The 25,747-nt window shown below is 34.6% G+C and overlaps 2 protein-coding genes across 2 annotated transcripts; both read left to right on the plus strand.

The window, feature by feature from the left end:
- The first annotated feature begins 20,727 nt into the window (after positions 1 to 20,727).
- On the plus strand, positions 20,728 to 21,648 carry LOC129907740 (uncharacterized). Its single transcript, XM_055984087.1, has 2 exons — positions 20,728 to 20,751; positions 20,902 to 21,648. Exons 1-2 carry the CDS (start codon positions 20,728 to 20,730, stop codon positions 21,646 to 21,648), a joined length of 771 nt encoding a protein of 256 aa, XP_055840062.1.
- Positions 21,649 to 23,660: 2,012 nt separating this feature from the next.
- LOC129907746 (uncharacterized) lies at positions 23,661 to 25,446 on the plus strand. Its single transcript, XM_055984099.1, has one exon. It carries the CDS (start codon positions 23,661 to 23,663, stop codon positions 25,344 to 25,346), a length of 1,686 nt encoding a protein of 561 aa, XP_055840074.1. The 3' UTR covers positions 25,347 to 25,446.
- Positions 25,447 to 25,747: the final 301 nt, after the last annotated feature.

Here is a 25,747-nt window from a genome sequence, read left to right on the forward strand (position 1 = left end):
GTACACAACCGCGGAATATGCCTTCTCGGATGCATCTGAAAAGCCTATCAATTCAAAACTTTTAGAATCCAAGGTACACCTTCGCAAAATCTCAACCCTTTCAAATAAGAATAGTTCCTCTCGGTAGGAAATCCATTTATTGGCTATCTCAGTAGGCAGCGGATCATCCCATCCGATTTTCGTTGGATGTGCCCATAACTCTTGAAACAACATTTTAAAGAAAATGGTAGCAGGAGCCAGAAAACCCAAGGGATCAAAGATTTTTGAAATCTCTGATAACAGCATCCTCTTAGTGGGCTTCAACGATGAATCTTTTTCTATGGAGATTTTGTAAGTGAGAATGTCACGATGGGAATTCCAAATTAGGCCAAGCACCTTTGTCCAATTTTTGAGGCATCAAAATCGAAAGAGATTGATGATTCGGACCCTGTCGCCTGCAAAACTGGCCAAGAGTTAGAACTCCATTTACTCAATTCTAAGCCTCCACATGACATTAAATTTATTAATTCATTTTTTAGCTCTAGAATTTCGGTTACGGTACCTGACCCTGTCATAATATCGTCCACATAAAAATCATGTAAAACATCGTGAGAAGCAATTGGAAATTGATCTTTATAGTCCAAGGCGAGCTGTTTCAAAACACGCATTGACAAAAAGGGAGCAGGAGAAGTTCCGTAAGTGACGGTACGCAGGCGGTAGTGTCCAATTGGTTCATTCGGATTCTCTCGCCACACAATACGTTGAAAATCTCGATGACATTCGTCAATCCAAATTTGCCTGAACATCTTCACAATGTCGGCACAAAAAACGTATTTATGAACCCTAAACCGCAGACAGACATTTATGAGATTACGCTGGAGTGGAGGTCCTGGGTAGAGCATTTCATTCAGGCTAACACCCTTACTATCTTTATGAGACCCATCAAAAACAACCCGTAGTTTATTTGTCACCACAGCATGATGTGGCAAATAGTAAACCTTTCCAGATGAAGGTTCAATCTCATTTTCTGGAATCCTTTCCATGTGGCCTAACTCAAGATAAGTTCTCATAAAACGAAAATATTCAAATTCAAGATTTGGCTGACGAGAAAAACGACGTTCCATGGAAAACAATCTAGACAAGGCCCCGGCGAGAGTGTTGCTAAAGACGATTTCCTTTTGGCGGAAAGGAAGTTTAACAATATATTTGTTATCAGGCGCACGAGAGAAAGTTTTAATGAAATGTGTGTCCCCAAGGTCGTCTGTATCCAATGAACCTATTATTTGAGTCACTTCCTCTATTTCCCAAAACCTTCTCAGTGAAGAGTCAACATCTAAACTAACACGAAAGGAAACAATTTTTCGATTTGGAATGCTGCCCGTTACAACCCACCCAAAAATGGTATTATGAGCAACTATTTTACCGTTCTCATCAGTCCGACGACCATCACTCAAAATGCTCCAAGCCTTATCAGAACCCAATAAAATATCGATTGGTCCAGGTGAGTTAAAGCTTGGGTCAGCCAAACTTAAATTTTTCAAAATCGAAGCACTGTCGTATTCAAAACGTAAAAACGGGGTATTCGAAGTTATTTGCTTCAAAATGTAAGCTTCATTTGATTCGAAACGAGAACGCAAGGTTATATTCACGACCCCTTGAGTAACACCAGCATCTAACGAAGATATACCGGAAACGGGAAGTCTCGCATGACGACGACGTAACCCTAATTTTTTGACTAATCTTTCGGTAACAAAAGATGCTTGCGAACCGGTATCAAGTAATATGCGACAAAACTGGCTGTTACCTAACGAATCAATGACCTTCACGACTACAGTAGGCAAAATTCCAGATGGACGGAATTCATTTTGTGAATAATTACTAACGATTGCAAAAGAGCTGGGCGACGCGGGTGGTTCAGTATTTGGATTGTTGTTGGTTGCTTCTCCAGAAGACGGCTGATCCTGATGAACGAGAACGTGATGGCGGACATGACAATGAGGACACCGGGTTTTAGAACGACATCTCGAAGACGAATGATTACTACCTAAACAATTGTAGCATAGTTTTTGATCTCTAGCAAAGCTACGACGCGATGGAATAGATAATGCGAGAAATTGGGGACACTGTGGCAAGAAATGTGTTTCTTTGCACATTTTGCATTGGGGGTTACTAATTGCGAAACTTTTTATATTGTTCGAAGAGCTGCCAGAACGCGAAGAGTTTCTACTTCCACTAGTTTTCGTTTCAATTGCTTTTGATGAGCATGCTTCTAAAGCATCACATCTTTTTTCTAAAAACTCTATAAGTTCACTAATAGTCGATTTCTCGCAATTATCTTTATGCAACTACCAGGCCTTTCGCGTTTCTAGGTCCGTTCGACTTAACAAAAGATATATTAACCACGGATCTCTAGTCTCGGATTGCAATGCTTTCAAACCTCGAATCACTTCATCAGCCTTGTCGGATAAACGACGCAAATGTCCACTATCTGGGGTAGATACCGACGGCATTTTCAAGAAACTTTCGATGTAAGCGTTTATAATACATAAAGGTTTGTTATAACGACGCGTTAGTTTTTCCCAGGCTGGTAAATAATTATCATCAGTAATTTCGATACCGTTTAAGAGTTTAGCAGCATCCTTTTCTAGAAACGATTTTAAATAACGCATTTTTTGCGCACCCGAAAGTCTTTTCGAACAATCAATGCTTCCGAGAAACAGATCCCGAAACTCGGGCCAATCACGGTAATCGCCGCTAAAAGATGATATTTTAAATTTGGGTAGCTCAACATCGGAACGCTTAGAAGTTGAGCACTCATTCAAAAAAGTTTCTAAAACCGCATTCGATTTATTTGCTGAATCATCTGTATTTTCACTACGCGGGGGCGGAGGAGGTGGAATCGAAGGAGAATTTTTCTTAATTGCTTTTACATAAGCAGTTTTTGCATCTAAATATTTATTTTCGGTAGTTTCAAAGTCTATTTCGGGATCCACGTATCCCTCTTCCGCAGAGTATTGATAGAGTTCAGTTTGGTTTAAGCAAAAAGATCCACATACCTCCTCTAATCGTTCTAAACGCGTTTCTAAAATACTAATGTCTTCGACGTCGACATCTAAAATATATGAATGTGCTCGCGTTATAGGAGCATCCTTCAAATGTCCTCGTGACTGCTTTAATACATTCATTACGGTAAGGTCGAATACGTGGGTATACAATACAAAATTTCAATAATTTTTACCCCAAAGGCGACACAATTTAACTTCTTTCTCTAAATTAGCTCAAAAACAACGACACAGCCCTCAACAGCAACACAGCCTAGCTCAGCACTTTGTTCAAGAAGTCAAAAAACAGCAACAGCAAATGACCAAAATGACCAAAAATATAATTATAAATCCGATACAGATTACCTTGACCCAACGTGTAGGTATTTCACATTAGAAGAGGTTTGTGTATATCTTTCAATACGTGCAGGGCAGCTGCTTGTGTAATCAATTTATATTGAAGGTTTTGAATGAACAACAACAACTTGTGTGTGTTACCACCAAGTTCATAGGCTGGAGTTATAGCTATTTCACGGGGACCAACCCGATCATCAGACTCCTTTCAGTGGTGCTAAGTCGCTTATGTGCAATTAATTTTGAAAATTGCCCGAGCTGGGCTTGAACTCATGACCTAGCGGTTGGGAGGCCGATGCAATACGCATCGCACCACCGCTGCCACTTGTGAATTCATAACCCTGAACAGGTTTTTCAATTATCAAGTTTACTTGAATCGACTAGCATTTTTATTAACTCAGACAAGTCTGTTATTGTTCATTCGGTTTCTTTCTCTTTTTCTCTATTTAAACTCCAATCGTATGACAACAATTCGTTGTTCGTATACTTAGCACCACTGAAAGGAGTCTGATGATCGGGTTGGTCCCCGTGAAATAGCTATAACTCCAGCCTAGGTATTTCACAAAGTTAGGTAGTTTACTTAGGTCCAAAGTAGTCTCAAAATATGTAGCAATCACCAAAAACTGCAGCAAAGTGTACAGATAGCAGCTAGGTATAGGTGGGTAGCTTGTGTCCAAAGGTTTCGTTTCCCAAATGTATGTAGCGACCACCAAAATTATTCAAATTAACTTGTTCAATTTAATTAACTTTGAATCAAAATTTATATCCGGTAACTATGAAGGACCAACTTTGATCGAGAACAATAGCAAAAAAAAATAAAACAATCTCTTAACACGTTATAATAATTATAATTGATTTTTATTACAAGTTCAATTCAATTCTATTGTAATGATCAAGACAAAAAAAAATTAACTTGACGATGTGTTCAGCTTGGTGGTCGATTTACAATAATCCTTATGCGCCACAATATAGCATTAATTTGCATATAACAAAAAGTACATTGCATGATTACAAAAAATACAATAATTATGCTCCGGTACAAGGGATTAACCTTTGAGAAAAACAAGATCATAAAAAGGGATTAACTTTTGAGAAAAACAAGATCATAAAACATAGGGTATTGTATGATATGTTTGATAGTTAAAGTATTTTAAACAAAAAATAAGCAAAAATGAAACATTATGGAATTATGATTTTAAGAAATTAAATAATATGACAAAGGACAATGGTAATTTTGGCCCTGAGACCAATAACGATGTGTCATATGTCATTGGAAAGGTATTTTTGCGTAGATCAATTGTTTATATGGCGCCAAGACTCAATTCGCTGTGGGAAAAAAGTTATAGCTATAAATGTAGAACAGGGTAAAAATAGTTTAAAAGACGTATAGGCGACCGTCGTACGACTTAGCTTATACGGATGGAGGGTAAAACAGGTGTCAAATGGAAGATAAGTTGATGGAGAAAATGAAAAAAATAGGGTTGAAACTTTTAAACCGTTTTTAAAATGGGAACTTCTATGTGGCAACCCTATTTTAAAAGAAAAAATGGTTTATTACATATATTTGTAGCATGATCAAGTAAGACAATTTTTGAAATGCCAAATGAAAGCTTAAATAAGGAAAAAATTAAAAATATGAAATAAGGAATGTTGGCCCACAGATATGGCAACCCTACTTAAATTGAAAAAAAAAAAAACAAATAAAATAATCTTTTTGGAACAACAGAGTACAATTTTTATATGGACTAAAAAGATAAACTCTGCTCTCATCTTTTGCTGTCAAAAATACGGGCAAATACTCGGCAACCCTACGCAAATGCTTAGAAATACTAAAAATATTATTTTTACTAGCCAAAATGTGTAATATCATATGTTATGTTTTGACCTTTAACTCTATCAAATTCCATACATTTTTGTAAAAAAAAAAAGTTTTTCTGTGTTTCTTAGCATTCATATAGGATTGCCGAGTCCTTGCTCATATTTTAGAGGTGGCACCCGACAGGTTTAAGATAGAAAAGAATATCCCAAAGGTTTGTACCTAATCTTTTAAATAAAAAAGCTCTTTTGGTGTGTTTTTTTCGATCGTTTTACTATTGATTTTTGTTTTTTAAAATTCTTTTACAAAAACATTGCCAAATAATACACGGTTAAAAATTCTGGATTATTTTTAAATACAGCTCTTGTATTAAAGCAATTTTCAATACAAAAAATATTACATTTTAATACTTCCAAAATATTAAAACTATTTTTAATCTTTTTTGTATTAAATTTCAAAAATTAAGTATTAAGTTTATTATTTGTAATACAAAAATTATTAGAAAATAACCTCCGTGGGTTAAATTCTAATCTTGTATTGAATATTAATACCACTGTATTAGATTTTAATATTTTTGTATTACATTTTAATATAATTGTATTAAAATATAATACAAATTTATTAAAAACTAATATAAAAAGTATTTCATTGTAATACGAGAATATTAAAATTTAATCAAACGTCAGCAGCCACAGTACACGTGTCAAGTCTTCATTTAATTTTTATATTTCAATCGCAGTTAACAGGAGTTTTTTTTTTGTTTTAATTTAAAAAATGTCATTTGAAAAAATTATAAATTAAAAATAAACAAATTTTCTTCTTGTTTCTTCGCGGAAAATGGTGAATAATTTCACTGTGCAAGTTTTTTGAAAAAAATTTTTGAGACAGGCGCGCGATTAACTGTTTCGCCCTATTTCGGACCCGAGAAATCCATTGGCATCATTAGTTTTTCGATTTATCGGTACGACTTCGAACAAATTTTTTTTTGAAAGTTTTTTTCAATTATTTTGAGATTTTTCCACTGTTTTTAGTCATTTTTCAATCAAAAACAATGTTTATATTATAATTCTGCTCAAACGTTATTTGCTACATTGTAAACAATTTTGAACAATTTATTTCAAAGTTGAGTGATTTTTTTTGAAATTTTTTTTAAAAAAACGAAATTTTTTACATTGTTATCGTTTTTTCGCTGTTTTTGTTCTCTTTTGCACAAATACATAGCATGTTTTCCATTAAAAATTAATTTAACTGTTAATTTAGTGTTGGTTAAACTTTGACATACTATCGATAGCATCGATAACAAAAAAAAATCGAGTATATCGATACTTCACCAAACTATCGATAGTTTCAATACTTCCAAATTATTTTACCACAAGGCTACCGATATTATCGATAGCTTTGAAATTAATTAAACACAATTTGAACTACAAGTTAAGTTTTCGTTTGACATTGGATGTAAACAACGAATTAACATAGCCGATTGTATCGATAGTTTTAAGAAAAAACTATCGATAATATCGGAAGCCTTGTGGTATAATAATTTGGAAGTATTGAAACTATCGATAGTTTTGTGAAGTATCGATATACTCGATATTTTTTTGTTATCGATGCTATCGATAGTATGTCAAAGTTTAACCAACAGTTAACAGTTAAATTAATTTTTAATGAAAAACATGCTATGTATTTGTGCAAAAGAGAACAAAAACAGCGAAAAAACGATAACAATGTAAAAAATTTCGTTTTTTTTTTAAATTTTTTCAAAAAAAATCACTAAACTTTCAAATAAATTGTTCAAAATTGTTTACAATGTCTTTCTACTGGTAGAAAATAACGTTTGAGCAGAATTATTAGCAATATAAACAATGTTTTTGATTGAAAAATGACTAAAAACAGTGGAAAATTCTCAAAATAATTGAAAAAACTTTAAAAAAAAATTTTGTTCGAAGTCGTACCGATAAATCGAAAAACTAATGATGCCAATGGATTTCTCGGGTCCGAAATATGGCGAAACAGTTATTCGCGCGCCTGTCAAGAATTTCGACTTGCACAGTGTTTTTAAAAAGTTTGTGGTGTGCGTGTTTTTTGATTTTTGTGCGTTTTTCGTCGGTAATTAAAATAATTACGGTAGCTGACATTGGTCGCCGAATTGATTTTTTCCATGTTTTGACAATTTGGCGACCAATGTCAATTCGGAATATAGCTATTACCTTTTTATGTGTAGTGTGGACGCCAGCAGCCATTTAAAAAAAGAAAAATCCATTGTTTGAGGCACCTTTCCTAAAAAAAAAATTAAAACAAAAACTGTAAATTTGTATTGATTTGAAGGCGCTTTGTGTTTTTTCGAAGCAAAATGCAAACATTGCAGATGAATTTTGATCGGCAGTAAGATTTTACATGCCACAGTTTGTGAAACAGATAAAATAATATCACCTTTAATTTATTATTTAATATATTATTTATGATATTTATTTTTAGTAATGAATTTATAAAAAGAATACATATATTATTAACTTTAAATACATTTGGTATTGAATTGAAATATTTTTGTATTGATTTTTAATAAAATTCTTATTAGGAATTAATATAAAAAGATTAAATTTTAATATTTAATACTTGAAATTTAATACATTTTGTATTAAATTCTAATGCATTCTGTTTTAATACAGCTATATTATATTTTAATACATTTTGTATTAACTAAAAAATTTTAATATTTGTCATGTATTAAATTTTAATACATTTCTGGTGTAGACCTATATGTAACCCAAAAAATATTAAAAAATACTCCAGAATTTTTAACCGTGTAAGGAACAATTTATTAATCAAAATATTTTTTATTCCATACGCCATTTCGCTGCAAATTAACTAACAGTTTCAAGTTTAAGAAAAAATCAAATTTTAACTTTTATTTGAGAGCAACACCGCAAAAAAATTTGTACGGTGTGTGGATGGTTTATTATTTTAAAAAGTTGCCCTGTTATTGTAGTTTCCAAAAAAGTATGAAAGTTTCCAAAGTTGCAGTTAGATCTTAAAATATTACAATTTGAATTCAACAAAACAGGGTTTTTCACAACAAAAAACAACCAAAACTAAACACACTTTCTCGAACTGTTATTTGTTTATTTTTCATTGAACAAAAGCCTCTATTTTTGTTTGTATTTTTGCTCTGAAAAACCCTGTTTTGTTGAATTCAAATTGTAATATTTTGCGATCTAACTGCAACTTTGGAAACTTTAATACTTTTTTGGAAACTACAATAACAGGGCAACTTTTTAAAATAATAAACCATCCACACACCGTACAAATTTTTTTGCGGTGTTGCTCTCAAATAAAAGTTAAAAATTGATTTTTTCTAAAACTTGAAACTGTTATGGCGTATGGAATAAAAAATATTTTGATTAATAAATTGTTCCTTATTATTTGGCAGGAAGCAAAATACTGTTGCAAAGTAGGGATTTTTCGAAATTTCGTTAGAATTGCATTAAATCGAAAACCGTAAGGATTTGGGATGAACAAGTTACCAAATTCTGAGAGCCCTTAAGTAGGCCTATCGGCATATTTCGTTTGATCCATTACTTTTGGGACACCCTGTATAGAAAACATAACAAAATAATTTTTAACGAAGTTTATTTTTGTAAAAGATAAAAATAAAAAAAATCGTATTTTTGCATTTTTTTTCAATATTTTTGAGGTTATATAAAAAAATGGTTTGAGAAAAAGTTGTAGACATTTATACTATCTACAACTTTTGTATTTGACTTTTTTCGATAGGAGGTCTACTTTAGACAGAAATCGTAAAAAACCATGATTTTTGACACCCACCCCACTTTTTCGCCCACCCACCCCCTTTCCCCCAATTTGTTTGTGGGCAATTAATTTTTCCCCTTTCATATACCATTTATCCTAAATTTTCCAACCACCCATATGCTGCTTATAATTTTTTTATTTTCAAAAATTATTGGCACTGGTCTACTACCTACCTACCTACCTACCACTTGTTTAAATTTCTTTTTCCAACCAAAATAAAATGAACTACATTTTTCAAGGACGATTGCTGTCGCAAAGGAAAAAAAACCTACCTACCTACCTACATATTACGTGTGAACCTACACCTAAAAGCAATGCGCCTGTGCTTTGCGATTAATGAAAAAGGAAACAAAAATATGGAAATAGAAAACCACCCTCCACTTAAAAAAATACCTAAATATCTAACTACCATCGAAAAAAAATTTAAAATAAAAAAAAAAAACTTATCAACCTTCTTCTGCTTACACGTATACCTACCCACCAGCACACCAGTCACTTGTAAAAGTTGTTTTTCTTCTTTTTTCATCAATCTTAAAAACTAGCCATCTCGTCTTCGCCCTGCTTGTGCGAAGCAATCCAGTTGTGAAAAAAAATATATACCCACACGACAAAACGATCCTTTTTGTTTTCATTTTTGTTTCTATTCAACTTACATCTCGGTCCTTCGCATTTAAGAAATGTGTTAAAAATAACTCTCTCTTTCCCACTCATTATAAGAACTTTTTTTAATGTTGCGAAGGATTTCTGCTTTATTATGATTTGGACCTATTGACAATTTGAGGGTTGAAATTCATTTTCAGACAATTTTGCTCATACACTCTTGTCATATATACATATATCTAAAATTGTTTTTATTCAAATTATTATTTTGAATCATGTGTTGTTATGAGTTTCCTGAATAATTTAAGAAAAAAACATAATTCATAAGTACATTCTCGCAGACAAATGTATTTTTTTATTCTTTTCCTTATTCGTGTCAACATTTAACTACTTTCTCGCTTCCTCCCATTAAATAAATTCATCTATAAAAATCAACCCTCTCTTTTCTACGCAGTCATCGAAAAATTTTAAAATGTTTCTCAACAATTTAATTCTTGGATACATGTTTTGGACCTATGGGTAAAATCTGATGGTAGAAAATTTCAAGCACAGGAATTTGTTCTACGTGCGACATCTTTACTAGTTATATGATCTTTGCTCCAACTTATAGGGACGTATCTAAGTTTAATACAACTAATGAAGATAACCCTAAGCCATGGTGTTATTACATTTAAAGCGTGTTGAAGAAAAGCTGGAATTATCTCATCTGGTCCTGCAGATTTATAGGGTTTAAACGAGTTGATTGCCAAGATCTGCTCTGTAATAATCTGTTCTATGTTTGATTCTTGGTATGTGGATTCAAGCAAGTTTGATTGCGTGAATCCAGATATATCAGGATTTTTACAGCCAGGGATGTGTCTTTCCATAAAGTGTTTCTTGGCTCGAGTTCGACCATGATCCGTCAGGATGCTTAATGTAACCCGGTGTCGTGGGGTTAAAAGCAAGGACTTTACGAAGCCTAGCCGCCTCACTTGTGTTCTCAATGCATTCGCAGTGCCTAGCCCATCAATCTTTTTTAGCCCTCCTCAGTTCTTTGCTGTAAAGGTTAAGTTCGGCTCTATATGAATTCAGGTCTTTCTCTAGTTTGCTCATTTTTGCTCCATTGAAAAGTTTTCTGACCTCTGTTCTACGTTTCTTTAGCTCACTGTTCCACTATGGTGGGTCAGTGGGTTTTGTGCAACGGGATAGGGGACAGTGATTTTCAAAAGAAGTTTTCATTTTACTAGTAAGGTTTTGGACAGTAGTATCGATGGCTGATGTATTTGAAGGCGTATTTTCTCCTGGTGGGTCGATACGCTCCTTCAGCCAATTTGTGTACTAGTTGGGTTTCTGTAAGGTTTGATATCTATTAAATTTCTGTCTAGGGTGAAGAGTATCCTAAAGTGATCCGAGAAGGATTCCTCTGGTGATACTCTCCAATCTCCTATCAAAATTTGCTCATTAATGCTCATAAGAGTCAGATCTAGAATTTCTTCTCTGTTTTTGTTCCGAAATGTTGGGTATTGCATATCGTCATGTTAGAACAAAGAATGTATTCAAAAATTGACTCACCTCTCTTATTGATGTCATTACCACCCCATTGTATATTATGGCGTTGGCATCACATCCCATCACCAAAGGTGTTCCATTTACCGTGGAATAGTCCACAAGCTCCCGGACTGTTTTTGATGGTGGGATCTCTTCTTCGTATGGCATGTACGTTGACGTTAAGATGAAGTTGCCTTCCTTGGATTCAACGCTGACTGCCGCATTATCGTTGTTGCTGTACCTAGATTATTAATTCATTAATCGACTTTTTCGCTAAAATACAACTTCTTACTTTACCTACTTCAGACGTGGAATGAAAAAGGTTGTAGTATTTTGACCTCAATCCATTTACCTGGTTCTTACAGATCCATGGTTCTTGGATCAAGGCCACATCCACGTTCTTTTGAGACATGAAAGCATTAGGTCGTGAGTCGTTGCTTTAGCGTGATGCAAGTTGATTTGCACCACCACCAGCTTTGGCTCCCCTTTGCTATCATGCCTTCTTACCTTTACGGTGCCAATACCGTACTTCAACACGTCTCCTTTCGTTTTAAGCAGGAGCCCACCTTTGATTTGATGAGCTTCCACTCCCCTACGGGTATTTCCGTGTTTTGTCCTTTTAGCAGTCTGACTATGTCCGCGACCTCGTGAGTTGGTGGTGGCATCCATATATTGATCTGCTGGACAAGTGGTATAGCTGTCACGGGAATGATTTCAAGAGACGCCCCTTCCCACAGTTCGCCACATTTGGCGATTATGTTGGAAAGGAAATCTCTTGTTTTCTAATCACCGCAGCAGACCACCTTAACTCCCTTTCGCCATCCAGCGCCATCGAAGGTAAAGTTTGCAGGACCATCGTTTTCGGGTAACGCCATCACCGCTTTAAGGATCTCGTTTTCCACAAGAAGCCAATTTTCCGCTGAGATTTTCCAATCAGGGTTGTCCCGACTTATTATGGCCACTTGTAGATCAATCGGGGTGGTGTCAAAGCTGCTGGTTTTCAATTTCTTGACACCTTCAGTTTCAGCTACTTCCTCCGACCTATCTCTTTTTGGTACTCTTGGCTTTGTCCTAGTGGGGTTGCCTCCTTGCGCTTTGCTTTTCGTAGCAGTAAAGGGCAATATCTTACTGGCCGTCGCACATAGGGGTATTTAATCAATTTAGGCGGACAAAACACGAAATTTTAAACTGATCCAACAGCAAAAATTCAACTTCCTACTAAAATTAAATAACTTACTTAGCATTGTCTTATAGTTTTAAAACTGATTACCACTCCAGGTTACTAACAGCACCACTCTAGAGTTCAGAGTTTTCAACCCAAAAATAAAATAAAATTTTATTATAGTTTAGCGACAGTGCTTAATTAAGTACTTTTTTTTTAAGTGGCTATAGAAAAAAGTTTTTATGCAATATTGATAAAGAGATACGAAGCTTTCTACTAGATGCTGTATCTAAATGTTATATTACTTTAAAAATAAAATAGTGATATGATAAATCTTAATATAAATTAAACGTAAAAATATTGTCTTTCTGTGTTGGTAAGGAGAAAAGTTATACTATTTCACATTATTGCGTGATAAAATTTAATATTTTCTAAAGGTTAAACTCATATCAAATTGAAGCTGTAAATAAAAATTGCAACTAAGTGCAACTTTGACCCATTTGCCCCCTTTAAACGCTTTAGGTTTTAAAATGCTTACTTTGTTTCATGCATCTATATTTTAAGTTTTTTTTTTAAGATTCAACTTCTTGAATTACAAAACCTGATCCCTCATAATTTTTCCTAAATTTTAAGACCTTTATGTTGGCAATACCATTAGTGAAACTCCATTTTTAAGCGTTTTAAAAAACTATTTGGGTCCATACTTGAGACTTTTTGTTTGATCAAAAATAGGTTTTGGAAGAAAAATGTTTTCATTGAAATTAACAGTTAAAATACTTTATTCCAGTATTAATTACCTTGTCGTTGAAGAAAAACCGAAAAAAAAATTTTGTCCGCGTAAAACTGGCAAATCTATGTGCGTCGCCTGATCAACATCTGTGCCATTTCCAGCATTAGAGTTAGTACCAGGTTGTTCACAGTCTACCTTTTTAGAGTTCGACCTAGATGTGGCAGCATTAACTCCTTTGCTCCTAGACTTTTTGGTTTCCGTTTGCTGAGAGGGGTCTAAGGGTGTAGTGGCAGTGTCTGCCTTACGTTCATAGGCCCTTATCTGCTTTTTGTGCTTTTTTAGGAGAGCCTTATCTCTTGCACTAAGAGTTGAAGGATCCTTATTTTCTGTGGCTCTCACGAATCTCTTCGAACATATGTAGCTCCTGCGGTTTCTCGATTCCTTGAGGTGTTCAGCAGACTTTAGCTTGATGTCTTCTTGACTCGGATCTATTAGTAGCTCATCCTCGGTTTGACTACCTATAGAAGGAGGTCCGTTCGAGTTATCCAGACCTGCGATTGTTAGCTGATCAAGGTCAGGAAGGAGGTCCACTGCTAAAATGACAGCCATTTGTCTTTTAAGCTCTTGCTTTCCATTGTATACATTTGTCACTGGCGACTTAGCTTCTTGCAAAGCCAAGCCCTTGCCGACAGCCGTGACTTCTGCCGACACTTGAGTGTATATCCCCACTCGATTTTTGTTATCTTGTAAACTTTTACTTTCCATGATTATATATTAGATAAACCTCCCTGCGTTTTTTTGGTTTTCTTGGTTGTAAGCCTCTGCAACTGGATTGCTGGAGAGTCAAACGTAAGACCACCCGCCGCGACAAGGCGAAAACCTCGGGTTTTTCGCCGCGACCTAACCTAAATTCTATTAGTTTAAGCAATTTTGAATGGAATGAAGTTGATAGTGAGAGAAATTTTTAGCATATCACAACTTAATAAATCTATGCTAGAATACTCACAATTTATTCCTTCCTCTATATACACAGCAGTACCACCAGACGCATAAGAATTATTACACTTCGCATACATCTTATAACCCGAAATATTAAAAAATTCCTTCTCATGTTCAAAAATCCATATTTCAGTTAGAAAAACTATATTTGGCTTATTGACGAAAGATTCAAGATGAACCAAAAATAAATCAAAATTCTTTCTCAAACTTCTTATATTTTGTTCAATAATGAAAAATTTATTTTCATAACTATCTGAGTTGAAAACACTTTTATAAAATTCACTATCAAATTGGCAAAAAGGAGTAGTAAGTGAAGAAGCATTTAAATCAAAATTAAAATTAAGTTCCATGACTAGTTAATTTTATTAAAATCTTCAAAAGAAGATATACGAAACATCTTCCTTCCTTCATGTTTCTTCATTGAAATTACTCCTTTTTTTATCCATAAAAAGGAAAAACTTTTGTCTTTTTTAATTTGCCTTGCTTTGTAGAATAAACTTCTATTTAAACTTGTGAGAGTCCCATTGATAAATATAGGTTTTTTTTTTAGATTGTTCACTAAAAATAAGAGATGAAAGTTGTTTTTTTCGTTGATTAGAGATGATCCTTTCCTTGCAATGCATATTTTTGAATTTAACACTAATGACGTTCTTTGTTTTTTTAGCTTTAGATAGAGAGCTTTTATTTTTTTCTATCGAATTATTGTGAATCGGTTTTACATAGCATTGTTGGATGTCAGAAGCGCAGAGACTAACACCTAAACCTTCTGCAATCAGCTTCACAGCAGACGGCAAAGCGCTTTTTTGGTCAACATCTGGTATACCCACAATGTCAATGCATTTGTTGAGCGATTTTGGTGTAATGCATTCACTTTGTTTTGTAAATTATCAACCTTGGTCTGAGATAATGCATTTTGGTTCATTTTGTTAAGAGAAATTATCTCTTTGTTCATTGACAAGATCTCCTTATAAACTATTTCCAAAGTAATCGGTTGGGTGATATCAGTTCCAGAAGACATTGACGTGCAATTGAATTGCAATTGACTGATCTCTTTAGTTATTAGTAGGTGAAGTGGGGATGATTTTGGCGACGGTGCACAGTGGTGCCATTAGACGTTTTTGGCGACAAAATTCATTTGCACGGCCATTTCTGGACGAAAAGTCATGAAATTTGGTACACTAAATGATTATAGTATGGAGAATACGAAAAGGCTGCCAACTTTTTTTTATTCAAAATGGCGGCTCCAAAATGGCGTAAAGAATGAGCGTTAAAATAGAATTTTCATTTTCAAAACAGTATATAAGCTAGAAATTGGGCTAAATTCATGTCAAAAAGGTGTTAGATTTAAGATTTAGAAGTCATAGATTCATATTCTTTACAAAAAAATCAAAAAAATTGAGAACAAGGTCCAAAAAATGCCAATTTAGTAAAACACACTTTAAGACCTCTAATTACTCTATTTCATGCATTTTTTTTTAAATTTATCACAATTTTGAGATCTCTTCTATTTATGTTTCATAAGAAAATTGAAAATATTGGGGTTATATGGTTGCCAACTATGTTTTTAATTAAATATAAGAAAACATGATATAATGAAAAGTTTCAATAAAACTGAGAATTTATTTTTTTCGTAAACCAAAATATACTTTTCTAATAGATCTTAGCGTTTTAAATTCAAATCCGGAGTCCAAAAAATCTATGACGTCACGTTTCGAAGATAAAAATTAATATTGATCTGCTTATATCTCGAAAACGTGACGTCATAGATTTTTTTGACTCCGGATTTCAATTTAAAACGCTAAGATCTATTAGAAAAGTATATTTTGGTTTACGAAAAAAATAAATTCTCAGTTTTATTGAACATTGAAACTTTTCATTATATCATGTTTTCTTATATTTAATTAAAAACATAGTTGGCAACCATATAACCCCAATGTTTTCAATTTTCTTATTTAACATAAATAGAAGAGATCTCAAAATTGTGATAAATTTAAAAGAAAATGCATGAAATAGAGTAATTAGAGGTCTTAAAGTGTGTTTTACTAAATTGGCATTTTTTGGACCTTGTTCTCAATTTTTTTGATTTTTTTGTAAAGAATATGAATCTATGAGTTCTAAATCTTAAATCTAACACCTTTTTGACATGAATTTAGCCCAATTTCTAGCTTATATACTGTTTTGAAAATGAAAATTCTATTTTAACGCTCATTCTTTACGCCATTTTGGAGCCGCCATTTTAAATAAAAAAAAGTTGGCAGCCTTTTCGTATTCTCCATACTATAATCATTCAGTGTACCAAATTTCATGACTTTTCGTCCAGAAACGGCCGTGCAAATGAATTTTGACGCCAAAAACGAAGAATGGCACCACTGTGCGGTGGTGGGTTGGAGAGTTTGCAGTTATTGTTGTCGTCGAAGACAATCTTTGAACTTTGATGGTTATGATTAATATCAACTGTTTGAGGTGGTGGAGGTGGCGGAGTTGGAGGCTTTGATACTGTAGTTGACGTGGATGTTGATGTGAGTGTTGATTGTGGTGGTGTGATGGCGGGTAGAGTTGAAGTGGTGGTGGAATTTTGGTTAAGTGGAATGCTGTGTAGTGGTTGTGATACAAGTGATGAGGTTGGTGATGATGCTGACGAGGTTTGAGCTTGCTTGTGTGATGCCGGCAAAGTTGATGATGTAAATGAAGATGCTGATGTTGATGAAAATGATGATGGTGTTGGTGCATTCGAATTTGAAATTAGTGTTGCAGAATGACGAAGCGAATCTCTTCTCTTTTTATTACACTTAGGACAGAAGAATGGTATTTTATTTTTAATGTAAAAGTCTCTGTCATCAGATTCTAAATCAACACATTTTAATTGAAAAAATATTTTGCAGTTTTGACACAAAATTCTTGCTTCCCGACTCCCAACTTTCAAATTACACAAACAGTACATTTGAATTTAAATTTAAACAAATTATGAAAAATTCTCTAAACGTGTACACCCCACAACGTCACGATGAGAACTGACCAGCCATTACAAATTTTTGGAAAATAGGCTATCACAAACAAACTAGGCTATCACAACCAATTTCTTTAGTAAATTCTAATAGTTTAAACAATTTTGAATGGAATGAGTAAAAATTCAGACCAGCCATTACAAAATTTTGGAAAATATGCTATCACAAACAATTTGTTAAACCACAAACGATTTTGTTGGTAAATTCTATTAGTTTAAACAATTTTGAATGGAATGAGTAAAAATTCAGACCAGCTATTACAAGATTTTGGAAAATAGGCTATCACAAACAAACTAGGTTGTCACAAACGATTTCTTTAGTAAATTCTATTAGTTTAAACAATTTTGGATGGAATGAGTAAAAATTCAGACCAGCCATTACAAGATTTTGGAAAATAGGCTATCACAAACAAAATAGGTTGTCCCAAACGGTTTCTTTAGCAAATTCTATTAGTTTAATCAATTTTGAATGGAATGAATAAAAATTTGGACCAGCCATTACAAGATTTTGGAAAACATTCTATCACAAACAAACTAGGTTGTCAAAAATGATGTCTTTAGTAAATTTTAATACTTCAAAAAATTTTGAATGGATTGCGTAAAAATTCAGACCAGCCATAATAAGATTTTGGAAAATAGGCTATCAAAAACAAACTAGGTTGTCACAAACGATTTCTTTAGCAAATTCTATTAGTTTAATCAATTTTGAATGGAATGAATAAAAATTTGGACCAGCCATTACAAGATTTTTGAAAATAGGCTATCACAAACAAACTAGGTTGTCAAAAATAATGTCTTTAGTAAATTCTAATACTTTAAAAAATTTTGAATGGATTGCGTAAAAATTAAGACCAGCCATAATAAGATTTTGGAAAATAGGCTATCACAAACAAACTATTTTGTCACAAACGATTTCTTTAGCAAATTCTAATAGTTTAAACAATTTTGAATGGAATGAGTAGAAATTCAGACCAGCCATTACAAGATTTTGGAAAATAGACTATCACAAACAAACTAGGTTGTCACAAATGGTTTCCTTAGCAAATTCTATTAGTTTACTCAATTTTGAATGGAATGAATAAAAATTTGGACCAGCCATTACAAGATTTTGGAAAATAGGCTATCACAAACAAACTAGGTTGTCAAAAATGATGTCTTTAGTAAATTCCAAATCTTCAAAAAATTTTGAATGGATTGCGTAAAAATTCAGACCAGCCATAATAAGATTTTGGAAAATAGGCTATCACAAACAAACTAGGTTGTCACAAACGATTTCTTTAGCTAATTCTAATAGTTTAAACAATTTTAAATGGAATGAGTATAAATTCAGACCAGCCATTACAAGACTTCGAAAGATAGGCTATCACCAGGGTTAGGATGTTGTGGAATTTGCCTTTTTTCCAATCGTACGACATTATAGATTAAAAACAAACACGTTTCACGTCCTCCTCGTGCCAAATAAATGTATTTTATTTTACCTTTTTTTACCTTTTTTTGCCTTTTCTTTCGTTATTGCCTTTTTTGCCTTTTCTCTTGTTATTGCCTTTTTTTGCCTTTTTCTATGTTTTTTTTTATCTTTAATGCCTACACACAAAACACTCAAATACAAACAAAAAGCTAACTTACTCAATATATTACTTACTCAATATATCTATATAAAGGATTCATTAATTACCCCACACAAACAAAATTTATTGCCTTCTATGTTCAATTGTGAGGCCGGCAACCGACACGTATCAGGGCTCAAAAGCTAACTTACTCAATTTACAATGTACGACTGTAGAAGTTCTCCAGATTTTGACAATCAAGAGAGATTTGGAAGCCGCGAAAGGGGCAGTCGCAAAAAATTTTGTTGAGAAGTACAAATCAGTTTTTTGCCAAATAAAGGACTCGAGAGAGTTGAATCGACTAGGATTTTGCCATGGGTATTGTCTTTTAAGGCTTTCACGGTTTCTTACAGACATAATTTTTAAAATTCTCGGATTAGCCGCGTTTTTTATAAACAAAGAAAGTACTTTTGTACTCACCCCGAACGTTTCGCATCAAATTTCATTGAGCGTGGTCACCGGGAAACTGCCATAAAATGTTAAAGATGGTTAGATCGGCTCCGCAAGTTGTATTTGTGTGTAGGCCGTTCTAACTCTGGTTGTTGTTGTTGTTGTTGTTGTTGTTGTTGTTGTTGTTGTTGTTGTTGTTGTTGTTGTTGTTGTTGTTGTTGTTGTTGTTGTTGTTGTTGGGGTTCTTCTTGAGTTTGAATTTGTTGGGAGCAAACAATGCTCACTACATCACGGGGTGTTATCACTTCAACTTGGGATGACCGTGAGGTGTTGATGACGGTATCCCACGAACGCGAAAGTTTAAAACTATCGTCACGATTGAAGTTTTTGTGGCGTTTTATTTCAATCGCCTCGCGTACCAGCCGTGGAATGTAGTGCGACTCTTGAGCTAACACCTTCGCTTGGTCGAAGTGTATCCAGTGGTGTTCGTCTGGATTGTCCAATAAGTGCTCGCAAATTGCCGATTTTTCCCGTTGGCTTTTGCTAACCGCACTTATGTGCTCTTTTAAGCGAGTGGCAATGCTTCTTTGTGTTTGTCCAACGTAACACGACCCACAGCTACAAGGAACAGCATACACGCCTGGTGTTTGCAAAGGAAATTGGTCCTTTGGTGACTGGAGATAGTTTTTTATCTATTTTGGTGGCATAAATATGGATTTTACTCCATATCTTTTTAATACCTTGCCAACTCTATCTGTCACCCCCTTGACATATGGTAAGAAAGCTTTTTTGTCCAGGTTGCTTTCTTCCCTCTCCTGTGACACCTTTGGTTTCCACGTTCTTTGTTTCTTCGAATATCCATTCGCCTGGAGAACATTGTCCACCAAATTTAGCTCAGCCGTCAGATGTTCTTCGTCACAAATTCTGTGAGCGCGCTGAACTAGTGTCGAAACCACAGACCTTAAATTCGCTGGGTGGTGGTGCGATGTAGCATGTAGGTATCTGTTAGTGTGCGTTTCTTTCCTATATACTATGTGCCCTAATGTACCATTTATTTTCCTAATGACTTTCACATCCAAAAATGCAATGGAATTGTCTTTTTCTTTCTCCATGGTGAAACTAATTTTTGGATGTTGAGAGTTCAGATGTTCGAAGAAACTCACAATATTTGACTTTTTGAGGATGCAGAACGTGTCATCAACATACCTCAACCATATTTTGGGTTTCTCTAGAAAATCATTTAGGGCTTTTGTTTCAAAATATTCCATCCACAAATCTGCGACAAGGGGTGCTAAAGGTAAACCCATGGCAACCCCGTCCACTTGTAAATAGAACTTTTTATTGAAACAAAAATAGCCCGAGGATAGACAGTACTCCAGGAGCGGCATGTAGTTGTCGTTGATGCTGGTAGATGGTAAACGTTCCCTGATAACAGTCAGCACCTCCTGCACAGGTACATTTGTAAAAAGTGATGTGACGTCAAAGCTCACCATTACTTCATCCTCTTCGAGTCTTAAGCTACCGAGAATCGACACAAAGTGTGAAGAGTCCTTTACGTGGTGTTCTGTCGACCCAATTAATGGTTTGAAAACTTCAACTAAATGCTTTGCTAAATTGTAACACGGAGCATTTATTTGGCTCACTATCGGTCGCATAGGATACCCTTCCTTATGAATTTTCGGCAGTCCGTACAATTTTGGTGCCTGAGTACATGAGGGAATTAAGCGTTTATTTGGCAAGATCGCTTTATTTTCATTAATGAGCTTTGTCACTTTTCTTAAGACCCGGGCTGTAGGATCATAATCAACCGGCGAATAAGTGTTTGTGTCTTGCACTAGAACACTCATCTTATCATAATTATCACTTTTATTTACAACAACAGTAGCATTACCTTTGTCTGCAGGGAGAAGTTGAAGTGATAACACCCCGTGATGTAGTGAGCATTGTTTGCTCCCAACAAATTCAAACTCAAGAAGAACCCCAACAACAACAACAACAACAACAACAACAACAACAACGACAACCAGGGTTAATTAGCTCTCATCGTAGTGAATTAAATTCAATTTCTGTGAAGCTATATGAAATGCATCAACACCTTGCATTAGTTCTTAGTGAAGAAGATTTTAGTGTGTGTGACAGAATAACTTGTGTGCAAGCAAACAGTATTAAACAACATTGTACTCAAAAACAACAACAAAAATTTGAGAAACTAATCAACGCGCAAACTAAACAACGAGAGCAAAATTCAATCGAACTTAAAAAAGCCGTTGTCAACGTATCAAATATAGACTTGAGTCCAGCAGCCACAAGCATTCTAAGCAAAGGTTTAAACTTTGCACCCACTCCACGTCGTGTGCCAATCGAGACTGTGATAGGCAGTGTAGAAGAATGCATCTCGCGCAACAAACTCAACAGCATTGATGCCGAGACAATTCGACAAGACGTAGCGGTGCTGGTTAGAAGAACAACAACATCATCAACAACAACTAGCAATGTAAGCAGAGACGAATGGGTTGTATTGAATGAGTTGCGTAGGGAAGAAAGAATTTTCATTCTCCCTGCAGACAAAGGTAATGCTACTGTTGTTGTAAATAAAAGTGATTATTATGATAAGATGACGTCGCCTCAATAAAATAATGTCGTATGTTACATTCGGCTACTTTTGGGAAAACTCAATTAAAGTTCAGATTTTTTTTTCTCGAAAACTGTACGGTCAATTTTTTTTAAAATATCATGGCGTATACAAAAAATATTTGTCTATTGAAATTTGTTAGAATTATTTCAATATTCCAATCCAGAAACAAATAATAGTCAATTTTCTCCAATATGCCGATGTCGTATGTAACGTTTTCACAGAAACTATTTGTTAGCCAAACACATACGACAAATTGATGACACATACGACAAAAATAAGCAAAGTTTAATTCGACACTTGTTTACGACATACGACAAAAAGATGTCAAATTCAATGCGAAAAAACATAGAAGAAGGTTTTTTCTTTTAACCCGAATTTAGCGAAACTCGATTTTAACAAAAACATCAATGGTAAAATAACATACATCTAACTTCTTAACTTAGAATTGGTTTAGAAGCAGTTCACCTATAAAATGATAGAACTTTTTAAATTTGGAAGTGAGATGTATGTGTTATTTTTTGTTAAAATCGAGGTTTCGCTAAATTCGGATATATTACTATGGGCTATACTTCACAACAAAATTCTTTCTTAAAGAGAAACTAACATAAATAGAAAAAAAAAATAATAGGTACATTATTTTTAAAGCAATTTTAGAATTAATGAGATAACAGTTTACTAACGGCCATATTATTCACTAGTTTAAAGAATACATCTGGATGTAAACAATGTCAAATGTCAAAAATAAATCCAATTCCATAATATTCACTTCTTAAATCCAATCTTAAATCCAATTTTTTAAATCCAATCTCGTTAAATCCAAACAAATTTAAACTGCTCTCTGGAGGTCTGTTTAACTTTATAAATCCAGATGTAAAATGCATTTTCACAGTGTTGAGTTGTTTTGTAAAGTATTTTGTGAAGGCAAAATAGAGATAAATGCAAATAATACCAAAATTATTGAATAATCACATAATTTTTTTTGAGTGAATAATATGAAGAAAAAATTAAATCCTTGGATTTATGAAATTCAGATTTAATGGATTAGATTTAAAATTAACTTTAATCCAAACTAAATCCAGAGTGAATAATATGGCCGTAATACTATGTTTCCACCTACGCTAAATCTGAGATTTAGCTTAGTAGATTTAGAATACATCTCGAGTTTTATTTTTAATCTACTTCGCTTAGTCTCAGATTTGGGTTCAGCTTCCCTAAATCTAAGATTTTCACCTACTTTCCGAGATTTAGAATAAAACTCGAGATTTGTGCTAAATCTACTTAGCTAAATCTCGATTTAAGGTAGGTGGAAACGTAGTATAAAATTAAGTTACTGTTCAAGTTGAATTAAAATTATTACAGTTTAAAGATAGCACGATAAAAGCTTCATACAAATTTCGTAGGGCCAAGTTTACATTGTCACTGGATTATGGGAACATTGAGGGAACCTAAAGGATCGACACAAAGGAATTCATCTTACCATATGTAGTTACGTATGCTGAATTAATAAAATCATAAAACAACTATTTTATGCTCTTTGTATGCATAAATAGAGCATAAAGCTCCTCGGACAAACTTGGCGCAGGTCCTCGTCCAACCTGCTCGACATCTTGATTGCAACTGAAATTACACTCGTCAGTGTATTTCCTTATGGAATATACGACAAACGTTTACTGAAATTCCAGTAAAATATTGTTGTTTGTGTAGCAAAAACAGCACATACGACAATTATTTACCGAACGAAGAAAAACACAGATTTTGTATGAAAAAATTGTAGTATGTGATAATTTTTGTCGTATGTGCACGTTTTCTGTGCACTTACGACAAAAAGCTACTGAAAATGTTTGTAAACCTACACATACGACAAAACTCATAGCGATTATCTCGGAAACGGATTAAGATATCGAAAAACGGATTACACAGAATGAAAGAGAAAAAATCAATTAGCAAAACTGCATTCAAATCTCAAAACCTCAATTTTGCACATACGACAATATTTTATTGAGGCGACGATGAGTGTTCTAGTGCAAGACACAAACACTTATTCGCCGGTTGATTATGATCCTACAGCCCGGGTCTTAAGAAAAGTGACAAAGCTCATTAATGAAAATAAAGCGATCTTGCCAAATAAACGCTTAATTCCCTCATGTACTCAGGCACCAAAATTGTACGGACTGCCGAAAATTCATAAGGAAGGGTATCCTATGCGACCGATAGTGAGCCAAATAAATGCTCCGTGTTACAATTTAGCAAAGCATTTAGTTGAAGTTTTCAAACCATTAATTGGGTCGACAGAACACCACGTAAAGGACTCTTCACACTTTGTGTCGATTCTCGGTAGCTTAAGACTCGAAGAGGATGAAGTAATGGTGAGCTTTGACGTCACATCACTTTTTACAAATGTACCTGTGCAGGAGGTGCTGACTGTTATCAGGGAACGTTTACCATCTACCAGCATCAACGACAACTACATGCCGCTCCTGGAGTACTGTCTATCCTCGGGCTATTTTTGTTTCAATAAAAAGTTCTATTTACAAGTGGACGGGGTTGCCATGGGTTTACCTTTAGCACCCCTTGTCGCAGATTTGTGGATGGAATATTTTGAAACAAAAGCCCTAAATGATTTTCTAGAGAAACCCAAAATATGGTTGAGGTATGTGGATAACACGTTCTGCATCCTCAAAAAGTCAAATATTGTGAGTTTCTTCGAACATCTGAACTCTCAACATCCAAAAATTAGTTTCACCATGGAGAAAGAAAAAGACAATTCCATTGCATTTTTGGATGTGAAAGTCATTAGGAAAATAAATGGTACATTAGGGCACACAGTATATAGGAAAGAAACGCACACTAACAGATACCTACATGCAACATCGCACCACCACCCAGCGAATTTAAGGTCTGTGGTTTCGACACTAGTTCAGCGCGCTCACAGAATTTGTGACGAAGAACATCTGACGGCTGAGCTAAATTTGGTGGACAATGTTCTCCAGGCGAATGGATATTCGAAGAAACAAAGAACGTGGAAACCAAAGGTGTCACAGGAGAGGGAAGAAAGCAACCTGGACAAAAAAGCTTTCTTACCATATGTCAAGGGGGTGACAGATAGAGTTGGCAAGGTATTAAAAAGATATATAGTAAAATCCATATTTATGCCACCAAAAAAGATAAAAAACTATCTCCAGTCACCAAAGGACCAATTTCCTTTGCAAACACCAGGCATGTATGCTGTTCCTTGTAGCTGTGGGTCGTGTTACGTTGGACAAACACAAAGAAGCATTGCCACTCGCTTAAAAGAGCACATAAGTGCGGTTAGCAAAAGCCAACGGGAAAAATCGGCAATTTGCGAGCACTTATTGGACAATCCAGACGAACACCACTGGATACACTTCGACCAAGCGAAGGTGTTAGCTCAAGAGTCGCACTACATTCCACGGCTGGTACGCGAGGCGATTGAAATAAAACGCCACAAAAACTTCAATCGTGACGATAGTTTTAAACTTTCGCGTTCGTGGGATACCGTCATCAACACCTCACGGTCATCCCAAGTTGAAGTGATAACACCCCGTGATGTAGTGACCATTGTTTGCTCCCAACAAATTCAAACTCAAGAAGAACCCCAACAACAACAACAACAACCAGAGTTAGAACGGCCTACACACAAATACAACTTGCGGAGCCGATCTAACCAACTTTAACATTTTATGGCAGTTTCCCGGTGACCACGCTCAATGAAATTTGATGCGAAACGTTCGGGGTGAGTACAAAAGTACTTTCTTTGTTTATAAAAAACGCGGCTAATCCGAGAAATTTAAAAATTATGGGTATTGTCACTTTAGTCACCTGCAGCTTACGTTCACACGAGTCGAAAAGCCTCGCCGCACGGCAAAAATCGACTCGTGATAAGTCCCCATTAAGGGACAATCGCAGGCGCTTTTTACCTGAAAATTTAACTCATGATTGTTCAAAATTACTACAATAAATTTATATAATATTACATTCTTTCTCTCAATAAATGCCTTTTTATGCCTTTTTGGCAGTTTTATTTTGCCTTTTTTAAGTTTTTAGGTCCACAAGATCCTATCCCTGGCTATCACAA

Source organism: Episyrphus balteatus, chromosome 1 (genome assembly GCF_945859705.1).
Source record: "Episyrphus balteatus chromosome 1, idEpiBalt1.1, whole genome shotgun sequence".
Taxonomy (NCBI): Eukaryota; Metazoa; Arthropoda; class Insecta; order Diptera; family Syrphidae; genus Episyrphus; species Episyrphus balteatus.

Bases quoted from the DNA above. Each gene is read 5' to 3' on its own strand.
- LOC129907746 (XM_055984099.1), top strand. From the start codon at position 23,661: ATGAGTGTTCTAGTGCAAGACACAAACACTTATTCGCCGGTTGATTAT.
- LOC129907740 (XM_055984087.1), top strand. From the start codon at position 20,728: ATGAGGGAATTAAGCGTTTATTTG. The intron at 20,752-20,901 runs GCAAGATCGCTT...CAACAACAGTAG, and splicing joins GGGAATTAAGCGTTTATTTG to CATTACCTTTGTCTGCAGGG.